At 44.0% G+C, this 16193-nt stretch overlaps 2 protein-coding genes across 4 annotated transcripts in view; one reads left to right on the top strand and one right to left on the bottom strand.

Moving 5' to 3' along the window:
• Positions 1-16193, top strand: part of LOC120955601 (ras-related protein Rab-18-B) — a 69489-nt gene that overhangs the window by 33595 nt on the left and 19701 nt on the right. The gene's annotated exons all lie outside the window — the stretch shown is intronic.
• LOC120957067 (uncharacterized) lies at positions 230-15024 on the bottom strand. Of its 3 annotated transcripts, none has more exons than XM_049609949.1 (12): positions 14815-15024; positions 13546-14732; positions 7685-8117; positions 7493-7610; positions 5982-6379; positions 5739-5921; positions 5441-5668; positions 1757-2363; positions 1555-1676; positions 1356-1482; positions 1034-1257; positions 230-675 (listed from the first exon to the last, which is right to left on the bottom strand). In XM_049609949.1, exons 2-12 carry the CDS (start codon positions 13573-13575, stop codon positions 524-526), a joined length of 2622 nt encoding a protein of 873 aa, XP_049465906.1. In that variant the 5' UTR covers positions 13576-14732; positions 14815-15024; the 3' UTR covers positions 230-523. The 3 variants fall into 3 exon arrangements, with proteins under 3 accessions (XP_049465906.1, XP_040234952.1, XP_049465905.1); XM_040379018.2 differs by having other exon boundaries at positions 14827-15024; XM_049609948.1 differs by having other exon boundaries at positions 13546-15024.

The raw sequence follows: 16193 nt of genomic DNA, 5'->3' as shown, positions 1-16193 counted from the left end.
CAGTTTTGTGTACGAGTAAACCGTCCTGGCCTCCAGAAAATGAACGATGAAAGAAGGTTATTGTTAACCACCATCGAAAGATTTGATTATGGTGAACATGTAGAGACAAGAAAAGATGACAAGAACATGTAGAGACCATCTGGAAACAGCCTGTAGAATTCATCTTTCGCTCTCATGTAAGTCTTCCTTTGCAAAACTTTGTTAATTTTGTAAAAAAAAACAGAACAGGTTGATGTATGTTTACATGAGTTGTAAACCATGTTACGTCTTTTATTCCTTTATTGTTCTTCTTTTCTGTGTTGTGGTTGTGGTTGGTTGTTTTGGTTCAGATTGCTTACGTACTAGAATTAATATGCATGCATTACTTAGTTACTAGCTGTAGGTCGTCGCCAGTTCAGTTCAGTTCTAATTCCCTCCGTCCCTGGATGTACTTGCTCTCCTCATCATGCACCACCAAATGGGTTTTGTGAGTGTGTTTGTCTGTCCTTCCAATCCATCGTAGAGATCTCGACCCATTGCCACCTTATGCTGCCTGGTCCAGCTGGAGCCGTTTGTCCTTGAGTGCGATCGAGTCCCGCAGTATAATGGCGACCAGCGGCACACTACCCATCACCATACAAACCCCCATGCAGTAGAAACAGATCTCATACCCACCGGAAAGATCGCGCAGCAAACCTGTATTTTAGCAGTGTTTTTGATTTGTTTGTTTTTTTTTTTAGTTTTTGTGATGTGATGTGAAGATATTGAAGATGATAATAGTTAAGCATTTGGTGGATGGAAAAGATTTGGCAGTCGGCGAACAAGCGAACCGAGTGGAACACGATCGAACGAGAGCGAAGGAGTGGAAGAATGAAAGGACGAAACATCGAGAAAGAAAGAGAAAGAGAGAAAGAGAGAAAAAAAGCAAGAGAAAAAGAAAGAAGACAAGGGCAAGAAATATGTTAGTAACGATGGGACGTTCGGTCCACACCGGTGGCGGATTTTGTGGAAAGTGCGACGGAATCGATAATTCTGGTTTCCGTCGGTTAAAAACCTGCTAGTGGTGGCACCGAGATTGCACCAATACTTTGGAACATCCGAACCAATCCATAGCTCGAGCTGATCCGTTCCGTCCCGAACAGATCGGCCAGCAGTACCGGAACCAGCAGGTACCAGCTGCCCAAGCACAGCCCGTAGCATCCGGCACTGATCACGATCACGAACCAGGCGTTGCTGCTCGTCGGGATGGTAAGTACGGCCGTTCCAGCACCAAGAATACTGTGGGGGAGACATCCAAAAATGTGAAAGTCATAATTGATTAAGAGATTAAGATTGGGAGATACTAACAAGAATAGTGTATCAACTCATCTACTTACCAGACAATGTAAGCCTTCTTGCGATCAAACAGATCCAAATCCGAGAGCCAGCCCAGAGCAAGTCGTCCAATCAAGTCTAAGGCCGCACTGACAGCAACCAAATATCCTGCCTCCGATTTGGTGTAGCCTAGGCATAGCATTTTGAAATTGTTGTTGTGATCACAGATTCCTTCCAGAAGTCGTCAAAAATAACACTTACCGGCAGAAATAACGTACGCTGGCAGATAGTAAAGCATGTACGGACATCCAACCGACATTAAAGCTACCGAGAGGCACATTAGTATGAACGTGATGTCCTGCAGGAGCGTAATGTCCAGATACCTGGGTAGAAGACACACGACCAGATTACATCAAATTAACGGCAGATGTTTTTTGGAGAAGCGAACGATCTTCACACTTACTGGCTAATCTTTTCCAGCAATGTTGCGTTGTACACCGTGTACGGGTCCTCGTCGAAGATCTCGTCCAGATCGCAGACCGGTGTCGGTATGATCATGCTCTTGCTCAGCCCACGATTGTTGTTCTGCGCCAGTCCCTTCGTCGGTACCATCGCGCACATGTTGTTCGAGCTCATCACCGTCGGTAACGGGCCAGCATTAGCAGCGAGCGTCTTCGTCGGAACATCCTTTGATACCGGCTTGTCCAGCTCGTTCGGTGCCAGCAGCAGTGGTCCCAACAGTGGTGCCTCGCCACCACCACCACCTTCAGCCATTCCCAGTGTCGTCTGTGATCCAACCGGTTGATCCGTTGCTTGGGGCGGTGGCGGTTGTTGAGGTCGGGCCTGGTGCAACTGCTGCTGCTGCTGCTTGTAGCGCATACTGTTCCGCTTCGAGTCATAGCCACTGGCGCGGTTCTTATAGACGCACGTCGAATCGGTGCTCAAATCTTCGACCGAGTGCAGTATGCTGCAGCTACGGATCGACGAAATGGGCTTGAGAAAGATTGCACTCGAGAGGATATCTTTCAGTTCGTCTTCACTTTCTTGGAGCGTTTTTTCGGTAATGTTGACTAGAAAATGGATGGACGGGGCGGGTTGTGGGTGGGCAGATACATAGGTAGGCAGAAAAGTATATAGATTATCCGCTCTTGCTTGCTGGCAAACACGTAACACGGGTTTTTTTGTTTTAATAACACACACACACATACAGATACAGAGAGTGAAGGGGAAACAAATGTTGGGGGACCTTGAACGGTATTGGTACTACGGATGACTCAACCTGCCTGGTGTGGGAGGTTAAGTTCTTAATGTCTGCAGTAGTACCACACAACAAGAGTTCCTTCTCAGTTTAAAGGGATAATCCTTCTTCACACTAAACTGTTTGACGTTACCAAGGAAATGATACTAGAGGAGACAACCCACCCCTAGCAAGATCTCATGCCGAAGGCTCTCTTTTAACTTCGTCATATCGTAATAGGTAAATTATAACACTGATAGTACATCTGCCTAGTCTGTGAAGTGCTAGTGTCCCGATGGTCTTATTGTTGCTTTATCCCCTTTTGCTTTCCACACACGCATACACACAGTTCCCTGTATCGGCACACACGGCACGCAATGACACACTAGTTATGGTAAACTCACTGTCATTCCATGTATTGGCCTATTCCAGGAAGAGCCTTTAGATGTTCCCCCATCCCGAACCCGAAGCTGCTTACCGATTGTTTATTTTTTGCTTTGTTTTTGTAAAGTAAAACTATAATGGAAACATATTACAAATTAAATGTTTCTTGGCTTGAAACAGCTCATTCATTCGAGAGGTTATAAGGACATAGACTTGTGACCGAATGGACCGAAAGTAGTTACACCAACAAACTGATACTTAAATTTCCAATCTATCAAAACCGAGCATCCCAAACAAGACTTCTTGGACCGAAAGCAGCTTAAACAGAGTTTGTGCAAATCTTAATCTTTAACATGAGTCAAACTAACGAGAATGTGCATTTTTCATTTCAACGTTGATATTGTTTCAAGCCGGTTGTGTTTCAACTTCTCACACAAATCAAACAGGTTGGCAAACATAAACCATGACAAAACCAAAAAAAAAAAACACAACACAAATGATAGTGTAAAAGTCTACTTCAATCAATGAGCGAGAAAGAAATGTGTAAGTAAAACAATAGAGAAAAAACACGATCGACACGGTTTGGTTGTGGGGTTGATAATGGGTCAGGTTCAACATTTCCGGCATCATTACGGCAAGTAATGTTGTTGATGATGACAGTAAAAAAACCGGACCAAAGGTAATGTAATGTGATACTGAATGTTGTGTGATGTTTGTGCGCATAATCGGACGGATATGCACACCGACATACACACACAGACACGCACACACGTGTACATCGCCTCATACCTTTTTTCCTCTTTTTGCTGTACTCTCCCTGAGCGCCTGTCTTGCTGAACGCACAGCATCACTACTACTGGGAGGTGCAAATGCCCACCTCTTTGCCCCCACCTTGGATCACGCTGAACACGTTGACGCGTTACATCACCTCCCGCACCGTTACAAATCACATGGACACAGTGTGTGGACCGATGCATCGTCCATGCCATTTGGCGGTAATTCATTCGATTTTAGTATTTTTAAGCATCGTAACATTCTTTTTTGTTTTCTTTTTTGAAGTTCTGAACGTCTCAACGTATCAGTAAAGCGCGCGCTTTTTCTCTCTCTCTCTCTCTTTTACTAAGCCCCAAAATCGTATGGAGGGTATTTTGAGGTTTGGTTTTGTTTTTTTTTTTTATGGGGTGGCTACTTCTTAACAAAGTACAGATGAGAGATATTTTATCTGCAAAAAATCTAGAAAAAATTAGAAGCGATTTTATGCGCTGCTTAACAATTACCCGACGAAGGGCAAGATGGAGGAGCATATAAATGTGAGTGGAGTGGATTTGTGGCGATGTGTCAGTGTTTCATTTCAAAGTATAAGTGTGTGTGTTGTTGTGAGTGTGTGTGTGTCTGAGGGTGTTCTTTTGGGGAATAATGTATTTAATTTTGTTGTGTCTGTATGATGAGTTTTGTGAGTAAAATCGCAACATAAGTAACACTTGATTGTGGTGTACAGTGAATCACACACAGCCCCCGCTTAACACCCACGAAGCCGATTTGAAATGCCCCCGGCAAAAGGAGGAGGCTCGCGGACATAATGGCTAAAATTATAAGAAAAACAGTATGCATTATATTGGGAGATTTGTTTAAATAATAACACGATCAAACGACGAACGCACGTACGACGTACCAATAGGACACTCTCGCCAAACCCTCAAAACCCAGCCAACACGTGCAATGTGGACACAGTGGACACGAGTAAGCTCCTGCATGAAGACTAGTACTAATCCCCGCTTGTCTAATGAAACACCTTGCAACTCTGATCATGCTGTGGTGTGAAGTAACCGATTCGAGATGAAAGACTTGAGCGATCCAAAGCAGATGCCTAGATGCACATGCGCTGTCCTATGTTTGGGTGAAAAGTGTCTACAACTGTAATCGAACTCTAGCCGCCGAACTGTCCCTAGAGACTCTCCGTCGTGAACTAGAAAAGCCTAGTGTCTAAGCCAGTCCCCACTATTCCATCCCCTGAACTGGCTGGCTACATGTGCTACACGAAGCGAAGAGAAGAAGAGCAACAAACCTAACGATGATCGAGTAGTGGAAGAGCTGCAAACACAAGACTAAACGGTTCTATTTCGACTTCTACGTTTAGTTCCCAAGATCTCAAGATCACCCTGTACCCCCAACATAAAACAATTGAACAATCAAAAAGGAAATAAGCCAAACAAATGATGATGAGGAAAAGGAACAAAGAAACGATGTTCACCTGACAGAGCAACTTCAACACAGACCCTCAACAGATTGTAAGAAAGTGGAACAAATCTCAGGAAGGACGACACCTCTAACCTCTAACCCCTCATGAGACACCCTGCCGCTTTAGCAAAACGTGTGTAAGGCATTAAGGAAAAGGTATTTTCTTGCGGATTTGCAAGAAAGAAAGAAAAACACAAGAAACAACTCATAACAGTTTGCGCAGTAAAGCAGTAAAATGGAACTGCACCGAGAGTACGCGGAAGAGAGCGTAGAACACGTCGTACTTACCGAACTTGCTGTCGATCGTTAGGCTGTTGCGGTTCTGATCGTCCAGAAACAGATCCTCCAGGCAGCGCTTGCTCAGGTGGTCTTCGGATGAGCTGAGGTGGCCCAGGTTTTCCCGGAAATCGCTGCGGGACGAGAACTGTGTGCCTTCCTTCGAGGGGACAAGGTCTTGCTTCTTCTCAACCGGTCGGTAAAGAGCACCGGAAACGCATACGTGCAGCATACATCCACCTGGAGGGAAGAATGATTGGATTAGTAAACGATAATCCAGAAGAATAGGCATAGAGTAACGACTTCTTACCCAGTATCAGCAGTGTACCGTGAAATCCAAACAGATGTATCAACCGTTCGATCAGCATCGGAAAGACGAAGCTGCCGGCAGCCGTTCCCGAAATTGTGATACCGTTCGCTAGGGCGCGATGCTTTTCAAAGTACTGCGACACGATAACGATCCCAGGAGTGGTCGAAAGTCCTCCGCCAATACCTGCAAACATATGGAATATTAGAATAACTCAAACGGCGTTATAGAAATCCGCAGCCGCACCGGTCAATATTCCAAAGGTAAACAGCAGATGGTACATGCTCGTTGCAAAGTAGCTCAGCGTAAGACCTAGGCCACAGAACACCCCTCCAATGATGACCACGATCCGGCACGAGAACCGCTGGCACAGTGCGCTTGAGAGCGGTGCCAGCACCAGGCACAGTGCCGACAGTATCGCCGGTATCCAGGAGGCGGTCGTGGCCGACGCGTTCGGAAAGTTTTCCATTATCTCCACGTACAGCACGCCGTATGATTTGACCAGCCCGGCCACCCAGAACTGCACGGAGAAGGCGCCGAACACGATGATCCAACCGTACCCACCGTCCGGTGGGCTGTCATCGTCGTCCTCGCTCGTATCGGACGCTACCGGTTTCCGCTGCTTCTGGATGTGAAGCTTTTGTCTGGCAGAGGGTAGTGCAAGAATGTATGTGTGTTAGTTCCGGCTGGAGCTGCCATAAAGCTCTACAGTGCCTACCATAACTATATGGACAGTCGTTTTTCCCGATTAAGTTGATTTAAAATCCAGAAGAGATAAAAAATTGAATGTTTTATTTGTGAATAATATGATTTCACAACTTCGCATACTTTCAAAACTATTTTTTGTAAAAAAAGCTATTAAGGGCAATTATATAACTAAGATACTTCCAAACAGTTTTGATTTGGCAATAAATAATGCATTTTAAAAACGTTTCAAAATACAAGACCAATTAAAAAAAATTAATATAATTTATTTAAATTAAAAGTTGATAAATATCTTCAACTTGTTAAAATACACTGGACGAACCGACCTGCAGTAATTTATGGACCTTGCGCTAAACGCCAATTTTGAAATATGACAGTTATTTGAGCAATTTGTACTAATTTGAAACATCAGTTATCAAATGCATCATAAATTCCCTTTCATTCAAATTTTTAAAACCATTGGAAAAGGTACAAAATTTTAATCTTTAGATGAAATCAAATCACTTAACTAATTTAGTAGCTAAAATCTACCACTGCATGTGAAATTATACGAAAATTAGATATAATTTAACTGAAATCCTAGAATTTTGACATACGCTAATATTCGAGCGTTCAATCGCTAATATTTCGAAAATATTTGACTGAACCAGTCCCGTGGTGCAAGCGTCAACTCGCACGACAACAACATACCCGTCATGGGTTCAAGCCTACGATGAACCGTCCCCGGCAGCAAGGATTGACTAACCGGATGGTACCGTCCGCATGGTAGTGAATTAAGCCTCGAATGCCAGTATAGGCCGGCATGTAAGCCGCGTAGGACGTAACGCCAAATAGAAGAAGAATAAGAAATGATACTAATTGAGTTCAGACCCATATAACCATATAGTGAGTAGCCTGTGGAAAAGGAACTCATAACGGAAAGTGAGGTGAGGCGATGAGTTGTCTCTGAATAGCTGTTCGAAACTGTATCTATTCCGGATTGTAAGCAATTTTCATATAGTTATGGTAGGCACTGTAATTCTGTTTGGGTTTTTGAATGTGATGGTACTTACTTTTTGTTTCGGATTTCACGCGATTTCGCTATCAGCGGCCGCGCGGTTAGGCTCGAGACAGTCAACAGGTTCTCGTTGTCGTCCTCGTCCAGCTCGGTCGAAGGCTGGGGCTCCACTGCTATAAATAGAAAGTGGACCTTTAGCACGAACAAACACACACACACTCAACAACATTGCTATCAAAGATCTTACCAGTGTGTGGCTTGGCCAGGTTGTAGTGCGTATCGAGGGCCAGTGAGGAAGGCCGGAGCAGTGTGTCGCTGCGTTCATCGCCGGCGCCGTTGGTCGTCGTCGTCGTTCCTGCAACCGGTTGCGTTGGGATGCCAAAGTCATCGAGCAGCAGGCTCGGACCTTCGGTGACGGTCGTCGTCGTCGGTGCGGCCGTGGTCGAGACTGCAGCAGCGGTAACGACCGGTGCGGACTGGATCGAGAACATGGAGCCACTGTTCTCGAACTCGGCCAGCAGGGCAGCATTGAGAGGCGCCCGGCATCGCTGCTCCGGGATGGAGGGATGGTACACGCCGTCGAACCGGAGCCGGTTATCGTCCGCGTGGGGCTGTATTTCGATATCCTCCGAAAAGAGGCTTTGTGGGCGCAGGTACTGATTAAGACACTCCTGCGATGTCTGGCAGGGAAAAAAGATAAACGAAACAGAGATTGATCAAACTAAATGCCCAAAATCTTAACCCCTTTATTATGTCCTTAATTTTGTTCCATTTTTATTATCCCCTTTTTTGTACAAAACCAATTTGGAAGGAAAAGCTCGCTTACTCATACGCTATCCGCACGTGGCCACGAAAGACCTTGAAATGTCACGGGACATTCCAGATGACGAATGATTCACATGATTCACTTTACAAATCGAACTTTGTTGGAACTATTTAATCAATAACCCACCACAATGCATGACAAGTTAAAACGGCCCTGTGTAATGTCCCAAAGCAACACGCAACAATGCTCCCTTTCTTCATAATGTGGCATCAAAATGGTCCGAGGAAAAAAATCCTCCCGCTCCCACTCTTTTGATTTGTTTGTTTGCCCACGTGGCCCGCTGACAGGGCACGTGTCGTCCAGGGCTGTATTGCACAATATGGCGCCCGCGCGCGCAAGCAGAGAGCGATAGCGGGGAATCTGTTTTATTAATCCCATACAAAAACGTTACTAAACTTACTAAACAACACATCTTTTTTATGGAGTTTGATTGTTGCTTCCAAACGTAAAAGTTGACCCATTAAATCATGCTAAATGCGCCTAACTGTACGGCACAACGTGAAGTACCAGGCTGCTCCATCACGCTTTCCCGGGTTCGTTGCTTTATCAGTCAAACAAAATAGAGAAAAGCTCGATCGATTGGAGCTTCACAATAGAGCAATGTTTCAATCGGCAGCAGCGAAATGCTCAGCTTGAGGGAGAGAGGTGGGGTTGAACAAAAACCATTCTACATAGCATGTAATTTCCCTCCTACTCCTTCCCCTACTGTCTCATGTCTACCGGCCAAGTCCGGTGACAGCCATTATCGACAAAACTTTAAACTTTGTGCGCTGTAAGATCAGCTACAGCACAGAAAAGGAAGATGCACGTAAAGACGAAGAAGAGTTTGTTTATCGCTTTTTCCTCCCAAAAAATGGAGGAGCAAGGTCGTGCGAGATTGAAATTAATAGTTATGCTCATTAAACTTTGAAAAGCCTTCGGGTTTCGTACTTTTTTTTGGGTTTCGCTTTTTAGTGTGCGTGGACAAACTTTGTCTTTCGATGGCTTTGTTGTTCTGCGCCCGAATCGATCTGTGATAAGGCGAGTTTATGCATACTGTAGGCTAGTTTGTTACCGAAGCAAATTCTTTTTTTTTTGTCTATAAACTCCAAACAAACGCTTGCGTCACGTACGTGTAGCAAACTTGCTCGAACGCTGTTTATTATTTTTGAAAGCTGCTAAATTTAGCGATTTAACATTGCGAAAGGACACCAAATGCGCCGCAGCTTTCTCGTTGGATCGGAAAGGCGAGTGGCCTGCTGCGCTGGCCGGGCGCGTACTGTTTTCAACCCAATCATCATCCCCAAGGGCAAACGGAAAACTCCACGGCCCGGAGACGTACCACCGAGGGTGTGGGTGACGTCTTTCCCGACCTGTCACTGCAACAGCTCTCGGTGTCGGTGCGATGGTACACTGCTGGGGAGTGGTTGTCCCACGGCCATGGCCGTACATTTCCTGGCTGTGTGCACACAATAAATTGATTGATTTCCTCTCACTCTTTGTCTCTCTCTCTCTCTCTCTTTCTCTCTCTCTCCCTCTTCTCCCTTTCTCTCTACTGAAAAAGCTCCTAATACAACAAATGCCAGCCGAACATGTTCATGAAGCAGCCCACACCAGACAATCTGCCGGAACAGTTCTGTAACGAAACCATTAAAGTGTTGTTGTTTTGTGCGCCTGTTCGACTGTACTGGTGCTTGGGAGTAAAGGATTTTACCCAGTACAAAGACAGCACACCAACCTTTCGATGGACGTGTGTGCTGGAACTCGGGCGGGAGGATGTTGCATTGTTAATGCCACTTCAACCGGGAAACTCATGGGCGCAGGGCGGAAAGAAGGCATGATTATTACAGGCAATCAATATCAGTCATTCAGTGTGTGTCCCACAGGCTAATAATGATGTCATCGTTTTTCGTTTTGCAATTACTGCTACATAAAATGGTGTCACCCATTTGCCGATGGGAGTAAGGGAAAGAGGGGGTACGGGTGGTACCCGTGAGGAAGGAAACGATTAAAAAAGGGAATTCCTAGGAATGCAATGTTGATTGTTTTCTGACTTTTTACGACGGGTTTATGTTAATTGCATGAGCTCATGCTTAACGAAAGCTTTTTACTTATTTTAGCTTTTGTAAAAAAAAAGTATATTACTTTTTCTATTCCAAAATTTCTTCAAATTATTTCAAACTTCAAATTCACTTCTATCTTCAATCTGTTTTCAAATAGCCAGTCAACGAAACATGAAACTGTGAGTGAAAAATTAAAAACTTCTTTTTGGCAGCTATGGTAAGCGCCGGCAAGTATGCAATTTAAATACATTTAATAATTTAACCAGATTTGCTGAAAAATCGATTGGAATAGCAAGACAAACGTCCACTTAGTGTATTATTTCCTGGATTGACTGGGTTGACAAGCTTCTTTGTCTAACCAATAACTCGTTGCCTGTATGTGTCCTATTGATCGACCCAATAATAAGGCGCTTCGTCAAGTACCATGTATTATTCATCCTAATGGTTGAGGGCTGAGTACGAGTTAGCTGTACACTGCTAAGTCGATATTTTACGACTTTATCGTAAGGCTGGCTCGTATAGCAGGTGTTTGTGGTGAAATAAAATTAATGTTTAATGGTTACTATCGCGATTAAAGTATCATCCATTAAAAGCATATTCAAAGTGGCATTATCTGTCTAGTAAAAACTGGAATTATGTTATGACAAAAATTGGAGAAAATTGTAGCTTCTTCATTTAGCAGAAACTTCTTTTAACAGTATATCTCAGACGTTGTGGTATAGCTCACTCTATTTGTGAACATCTAGAGATGCATTAATGCCCTGTTTTTTTGCTGCGGGAGATGACGGAATAAATTTAGACAGTGCGCAAACAACTGCTTTAATCGCAATATGGATGCATCATTTCCATACTGTTTTAGATTATTACACCGGAGAAAAGAACGATCCATATTCGTGACTCATTCTTATGTTAGACAGTACAACCGCTAACAGTCTGCTTTACATGTACCAATTTGTTCCGTTCTGCTGTAGCTGTCCTACAACACCATCACCCGTTTCTTCTGAGTTGCTAGGCCAACGGATGGTTGATCAAGTAACAATGTAACATAAACAGGTACTTATTGATTGCTTTCGTTCAGTGCTCCAGTTGGACAATACCTTTATTGATCTACCAAGACACATTAGAGATTTAGCAAAAACATTAGCTAAAATGAATGCTGTTTGTAGTGCCTTTCACGATACTAGCCAGCTTTTTATACGGATTTTGATAGTTGGCTGCTGAAACCATGTCAACACTCCATAGCTTGCAATGTTAAGCATAGATAATACAGCCTCAAAGCTAGAATTATATTCGAGTACTTGCTCGAAAAAATGTCAAAACATGATCGTGTTCTCATTCATCACAAAGTGCATTAGAGAGATCAGGTGGTGGAATCTGGAATCAAAGTGTAGGTAGACCAGGTGGTCTCGTAGCATGTTTTTTATTACCAAATTTGAACGTCACTTTTTGATTGGACTGGTGAAAACTTTTGCTCAAACAGGCTTTCTGGTAACTTGACGAATACACAAAACATTATTATTATCAGAAGATTATTTGAAACAGAAGCAATAAAAATCAACCTTCTAAATACATACACCATGAAATAAACCATCTATATATTATATCCACTTTGATAGTTTCTCTAAAACTGCTATACAATGCAAACTATCAGCCGGTTTACTATGGCTATGGCTTTTCGGCCTACGATCTTAAAAGGGAAAGGAGCCCTGTTATACGTAACTTATGAATAGGTTACTTGTTCTATTAATTAAAAATAATGATAATATAGTAGTCAACATAGCTTAAGTGTGCTGATATCCAGATTATCATTATTAAAATATAAATTTGACTAGTAAGGCGCTTGAATGAATAACCTGCCCAATGCGATCGAAGAACAACACTAAATAATTCCGATGTTCAAATAATTGGATTAGATTTTTTTCCGTTGCCTTTCAAAAATAATCAATCATATGCCTGCCTCTTTCTTGTGCAATACGAAAGACAGGAAAACTGCTGTTAAAAATAAACAAAGCCATCATTAAATTATATCCCCCATGTTCTCCACACAGCAATTACTCGACAAAAATACTCCGAGCTGCAAAAGATCCGAAAAAGAAGCAAAGAACGATACGAAAATAATGATCATTTATTAGAGACAGCGCACATTAACAATGGCACTGCGGCACACCGGACCAACAAACAACTGCGGCAGAGAGGACCACCGTTCATAGCAAAAGAAAAAGGGGGGAGCGATGATAACTGCAGCCACCCAGTGTCTGCCATCCACGCTCCAACCAATGGCTGGAACCTAACGATGGTGTGTTGCCTGCCTGTGTCTGTGACCCACATTTTATGCAGCATCCACCGGCATAGCGCCGCACCACACAAAGAGTCGTTGATACAAAGTGCAAGGGCACACGACCCACTTGCCGTGGCATCCGCAGATGCACCGAGAGCTCTAGCTTCCGCCATTGCATTCCACATCCATCCTGGTAGGATGACAAAGAGGAGGGTTTTGGTGGCTTTATTTTTGCCCTGTATGTATGTGTGCTTGTCACCTACTACAGATCGTCTTTGTTTTAATTAATAACTCTCGCGCTCCCCGCATAAAGCGGCGATGATGCATCAGTGCCTTGCAGCGAGCTTATTTCCGTTCAGCTGTTGTTTGCCGATGTGTAGGCCCGAAAGCCCGACGGGCTCGTTGAGAGTGAAACTCTAGACCTCACCCAATGCTCGCCTACTACTGCATCCCGTGTTTCGTAACCATCCGTCGTCAGTAGCGTAGATCCTGCCTGCTGCAGCACAACAGAGCAAAGTGACACACAACATCACCCGCGTAGCCCGAAGCCATCGCAATGTCTGTCTATCTCAACGCCTACTCCGCGCTCAGTACTCTCGGCTCCTCAATGTTCCTGCTCCAAAACTCTCGAAGCACGTTCCTGCGCAAGTACGCTACCGGTTCTGGTTTCATCGTCATCATCATCGGTATCATCATCCCCGATTGCGACTGTAAGCAAATGATACCTTCACCCACAAAGAGAGGAAAGAATGGGCCGGATCTCCGACCACACAGTGTTGTGATCCGTACCTCCGTGTGAGGGAGTTGGTGGAGATGAAACAATATCGATTTTCCACGAACTTGTGCAGCTGCTGCTGCTGCTGCTTCTGCTGCTGCAACAGTGCCATCAAAACCCCCCCAGCTAAATGACAAGGGCAGCCGCTTCCTCTCCTTAACAACCCCCTTTGCCACGCCTCACTTACCTGGAGATTCCATTCTTTTGGCAGAGACATTTTTCGTAGATGGATGTGGCGAACTTTCCGTTCTTGAAACTTGGTTTCATTGGACTGCTAACGGTGTTTGCTGGTTCCGTGGTTCGTTTCTTCGGTCGGCAGTAGTTTTCCGGCGGTGTGCTGTGGACACACGACAAGATGGCACCAGAGCAGATACACCTGCTACTTCCCGAGCTGCTTTCCCAACACACACACACACGCAATTGCCGCCGTTCACGTTCACGACAGTTGTGCTGGACAAGCCTCCACTGTAATACTGTTGTTACTGTTGCTGCTAGCTCGTACTCGTACTTCCCGGAAATGAGAACGACGATGTGTCTTCCGTTCCTCACACTCTCTTTGTGTGTGTGTGTATGTGTCTAGTCACACATTTTGTATGGCGCAGGAAATTGGAACTCTTTCTGTAGCACGAAACGCTTCTCTTTGTTGGGTTTTCCAGAATCTGCCGAATGTCCCGAATGACTTGCTTACGAATTTTACAACAATTGTTCACTACAGTATTGTCACGCGGTCCTCACCCGCTGAGGAGGATTTAATCTAGAATTTTCCTATGCGCGAAGTTCGCGAAGTGGTCGCCTCCAACTTCAATGTCTAACTATTTCAATACGGTATAGTGTAGTCTAATACTATGGTGCCTAAGTGTGTCTCCGTAATGTTGACTGAGGTTATTAACTGCTGCTCCAGTCTAGAGCACCAGTTTATGTAATACTATCACCACTGAACTTGTCTTTGAGACAAATCAACTTTGGTGGTGTGGTGGTAAAGCTATACCTCTCTCTTTCTCTTCTTCTCTTTCTGCTGTAACCTCTTACTTTCTGTGCTTGCTTCGTTTTGGCAATCCGTTTCTTGTGTACCTCCTGCACTGGCTATTGTACACGTAACTCTCGCAAAAATTACAACACCTTCGTAAGGATCTGTAGTAGGCGAAAACCGTACAGATAAAAGCCTTCACACGAAGACCCAAACCAAATTAAAACAAAAAACAAAAAAAGTCCAGAGTATACGTAATCCGACACGGTGTCGAACCTTTTGAGCCTAACTTTTTTTTCTGTCCGGGGCTAGTTCCTGCCAGTCCCGTACGAATTATCTAACTATATCACACACTGCGCGCGGGTGGTCGTTGGTTAAAAGCCAAATTCTTTTCTCTCTTTTCACAACTGGAAGCGTGGAAAATTCGGTGGTTTTAGTTGCTTCTTTTTTCACCTGCACACACACACACGCGGGCGCGAGAACACACACTTGGATCGTTACCAGAATTCTGCTGGAGAGGGGAGGCAAGGAAGGCTGGTCAGGACAGCAAAGCCTGATTCTATTGGAATTAGGTACTTGCACAAAACACAACTCCGGCGGTGCACTGAGCGCAGTGGTCGAAAAGAAAATGACTGCCCGTGGACAGTGGACCACCCCGTGCAAGTACAGCCTTCCTTATGGTGGGCTAACTTTTCTTGGCTTCTCCGAGGTTTTCTTTTTTCTACGAGCCGGAGCGTTTGTGCCAGAACGAGATGACATTGCAATTATCCTGACGGTAGGTTTCGGGTATAGTTCTCTTCCACTCCTGCGCACATTTGTTATCAGACGATTTGTGCCGTTTTGGCGATGGCTGCACGTGCGCACTTCGGATGTTTTCGGTCGGTTTTGTGTCGGTGGTCGGTGCTGGCAGGGAATGACAGAATCAGGTGGCGAATCAGGCGAGTTATCATAAACGTTTGAATCCAGGGTTGGGTAGAATACAAATTTCCAGATTTTGTAGATTTTTTTGGAATTTTGGAAGAAATTCGTTTATTTTTTAAGAGGTATATTCTAACAAATTATGACAAATTATTGAAACATAAACAGCAATTTGCTACAAAGAAGTTTTCAATGATTATTCTACAATATGGAAATGATATCAATTGCCACTATCCTCTTGTAAACTGCATTTTAATGTCATTGACCTTGCATTGACCTTGGCATAGTAGACAACTATAACACACTTTCCGTTACTCTCAGATGTTGTTGGTGAAGATCGTGAAAGATATCGATTGCTATCTGTGTGATCTTCGACAGGAATTTAAAACCTTACACCTTGTAAATGATATCTGAGATATCGGTACATCCAATATATTGAACATGTCGTGCTTTTTAGAAGTTTTATAGTTGCAGTCAACTCTCTCTCTTATTTGAGAGGCAATGGGACTGCCGAATAAGAGGGGTTTTCAAATTACAGAAGTTGAAAGCAGTGACAGATTTAGGGTATCAGGGGCCCTAATTGGTGTCGAGCGAGGGGGGGGGGGGGTATTTCATTTGGCTTTGTTTCAAACTCATCGTGATGGTTTGCTGGCGGGGAGGGGGGGGGGGGGGTTTAAGATCTCTCGAGTACCTATAAAGTTTAATTATTTATTTGTTAATTTAATTTATTTATATAGCTATTCAACACCTAATCCCTAACTTATTCCCCTAACATCTGCCTTAATCCGGTATCGCCAAAAATAAAAATTAATAAAATATTCTCTTTAAATGTGTTGGTCGTTAAATTAAAATCCAAGTGATAAGACCATGTATTGAATTGCCTTGTCATAGCTAGTAACGGCTCATTGTATCCATATAAGAAATGCCTGCTCTCACCAACAAGCAAGTTA

Source organism: Anopheles coluzzii, chromosome 3 (genome assembly GCF_943734685.1).
Source record: "Anopheles coluzzii chromosome 3, AcolN3, whole genome shotgun sequence".
NCBI classification, from domain to species: Eukaryota; Metazoa; Arthropoda; class Insecta; order Diptera; family Culicidae; genus Anopheles; species Anopheles coluzzii.
Note: the sequence above shows the minus strand (reverse complement) of the source record. Positions and strands in the feature narration are given on the sequence as shown.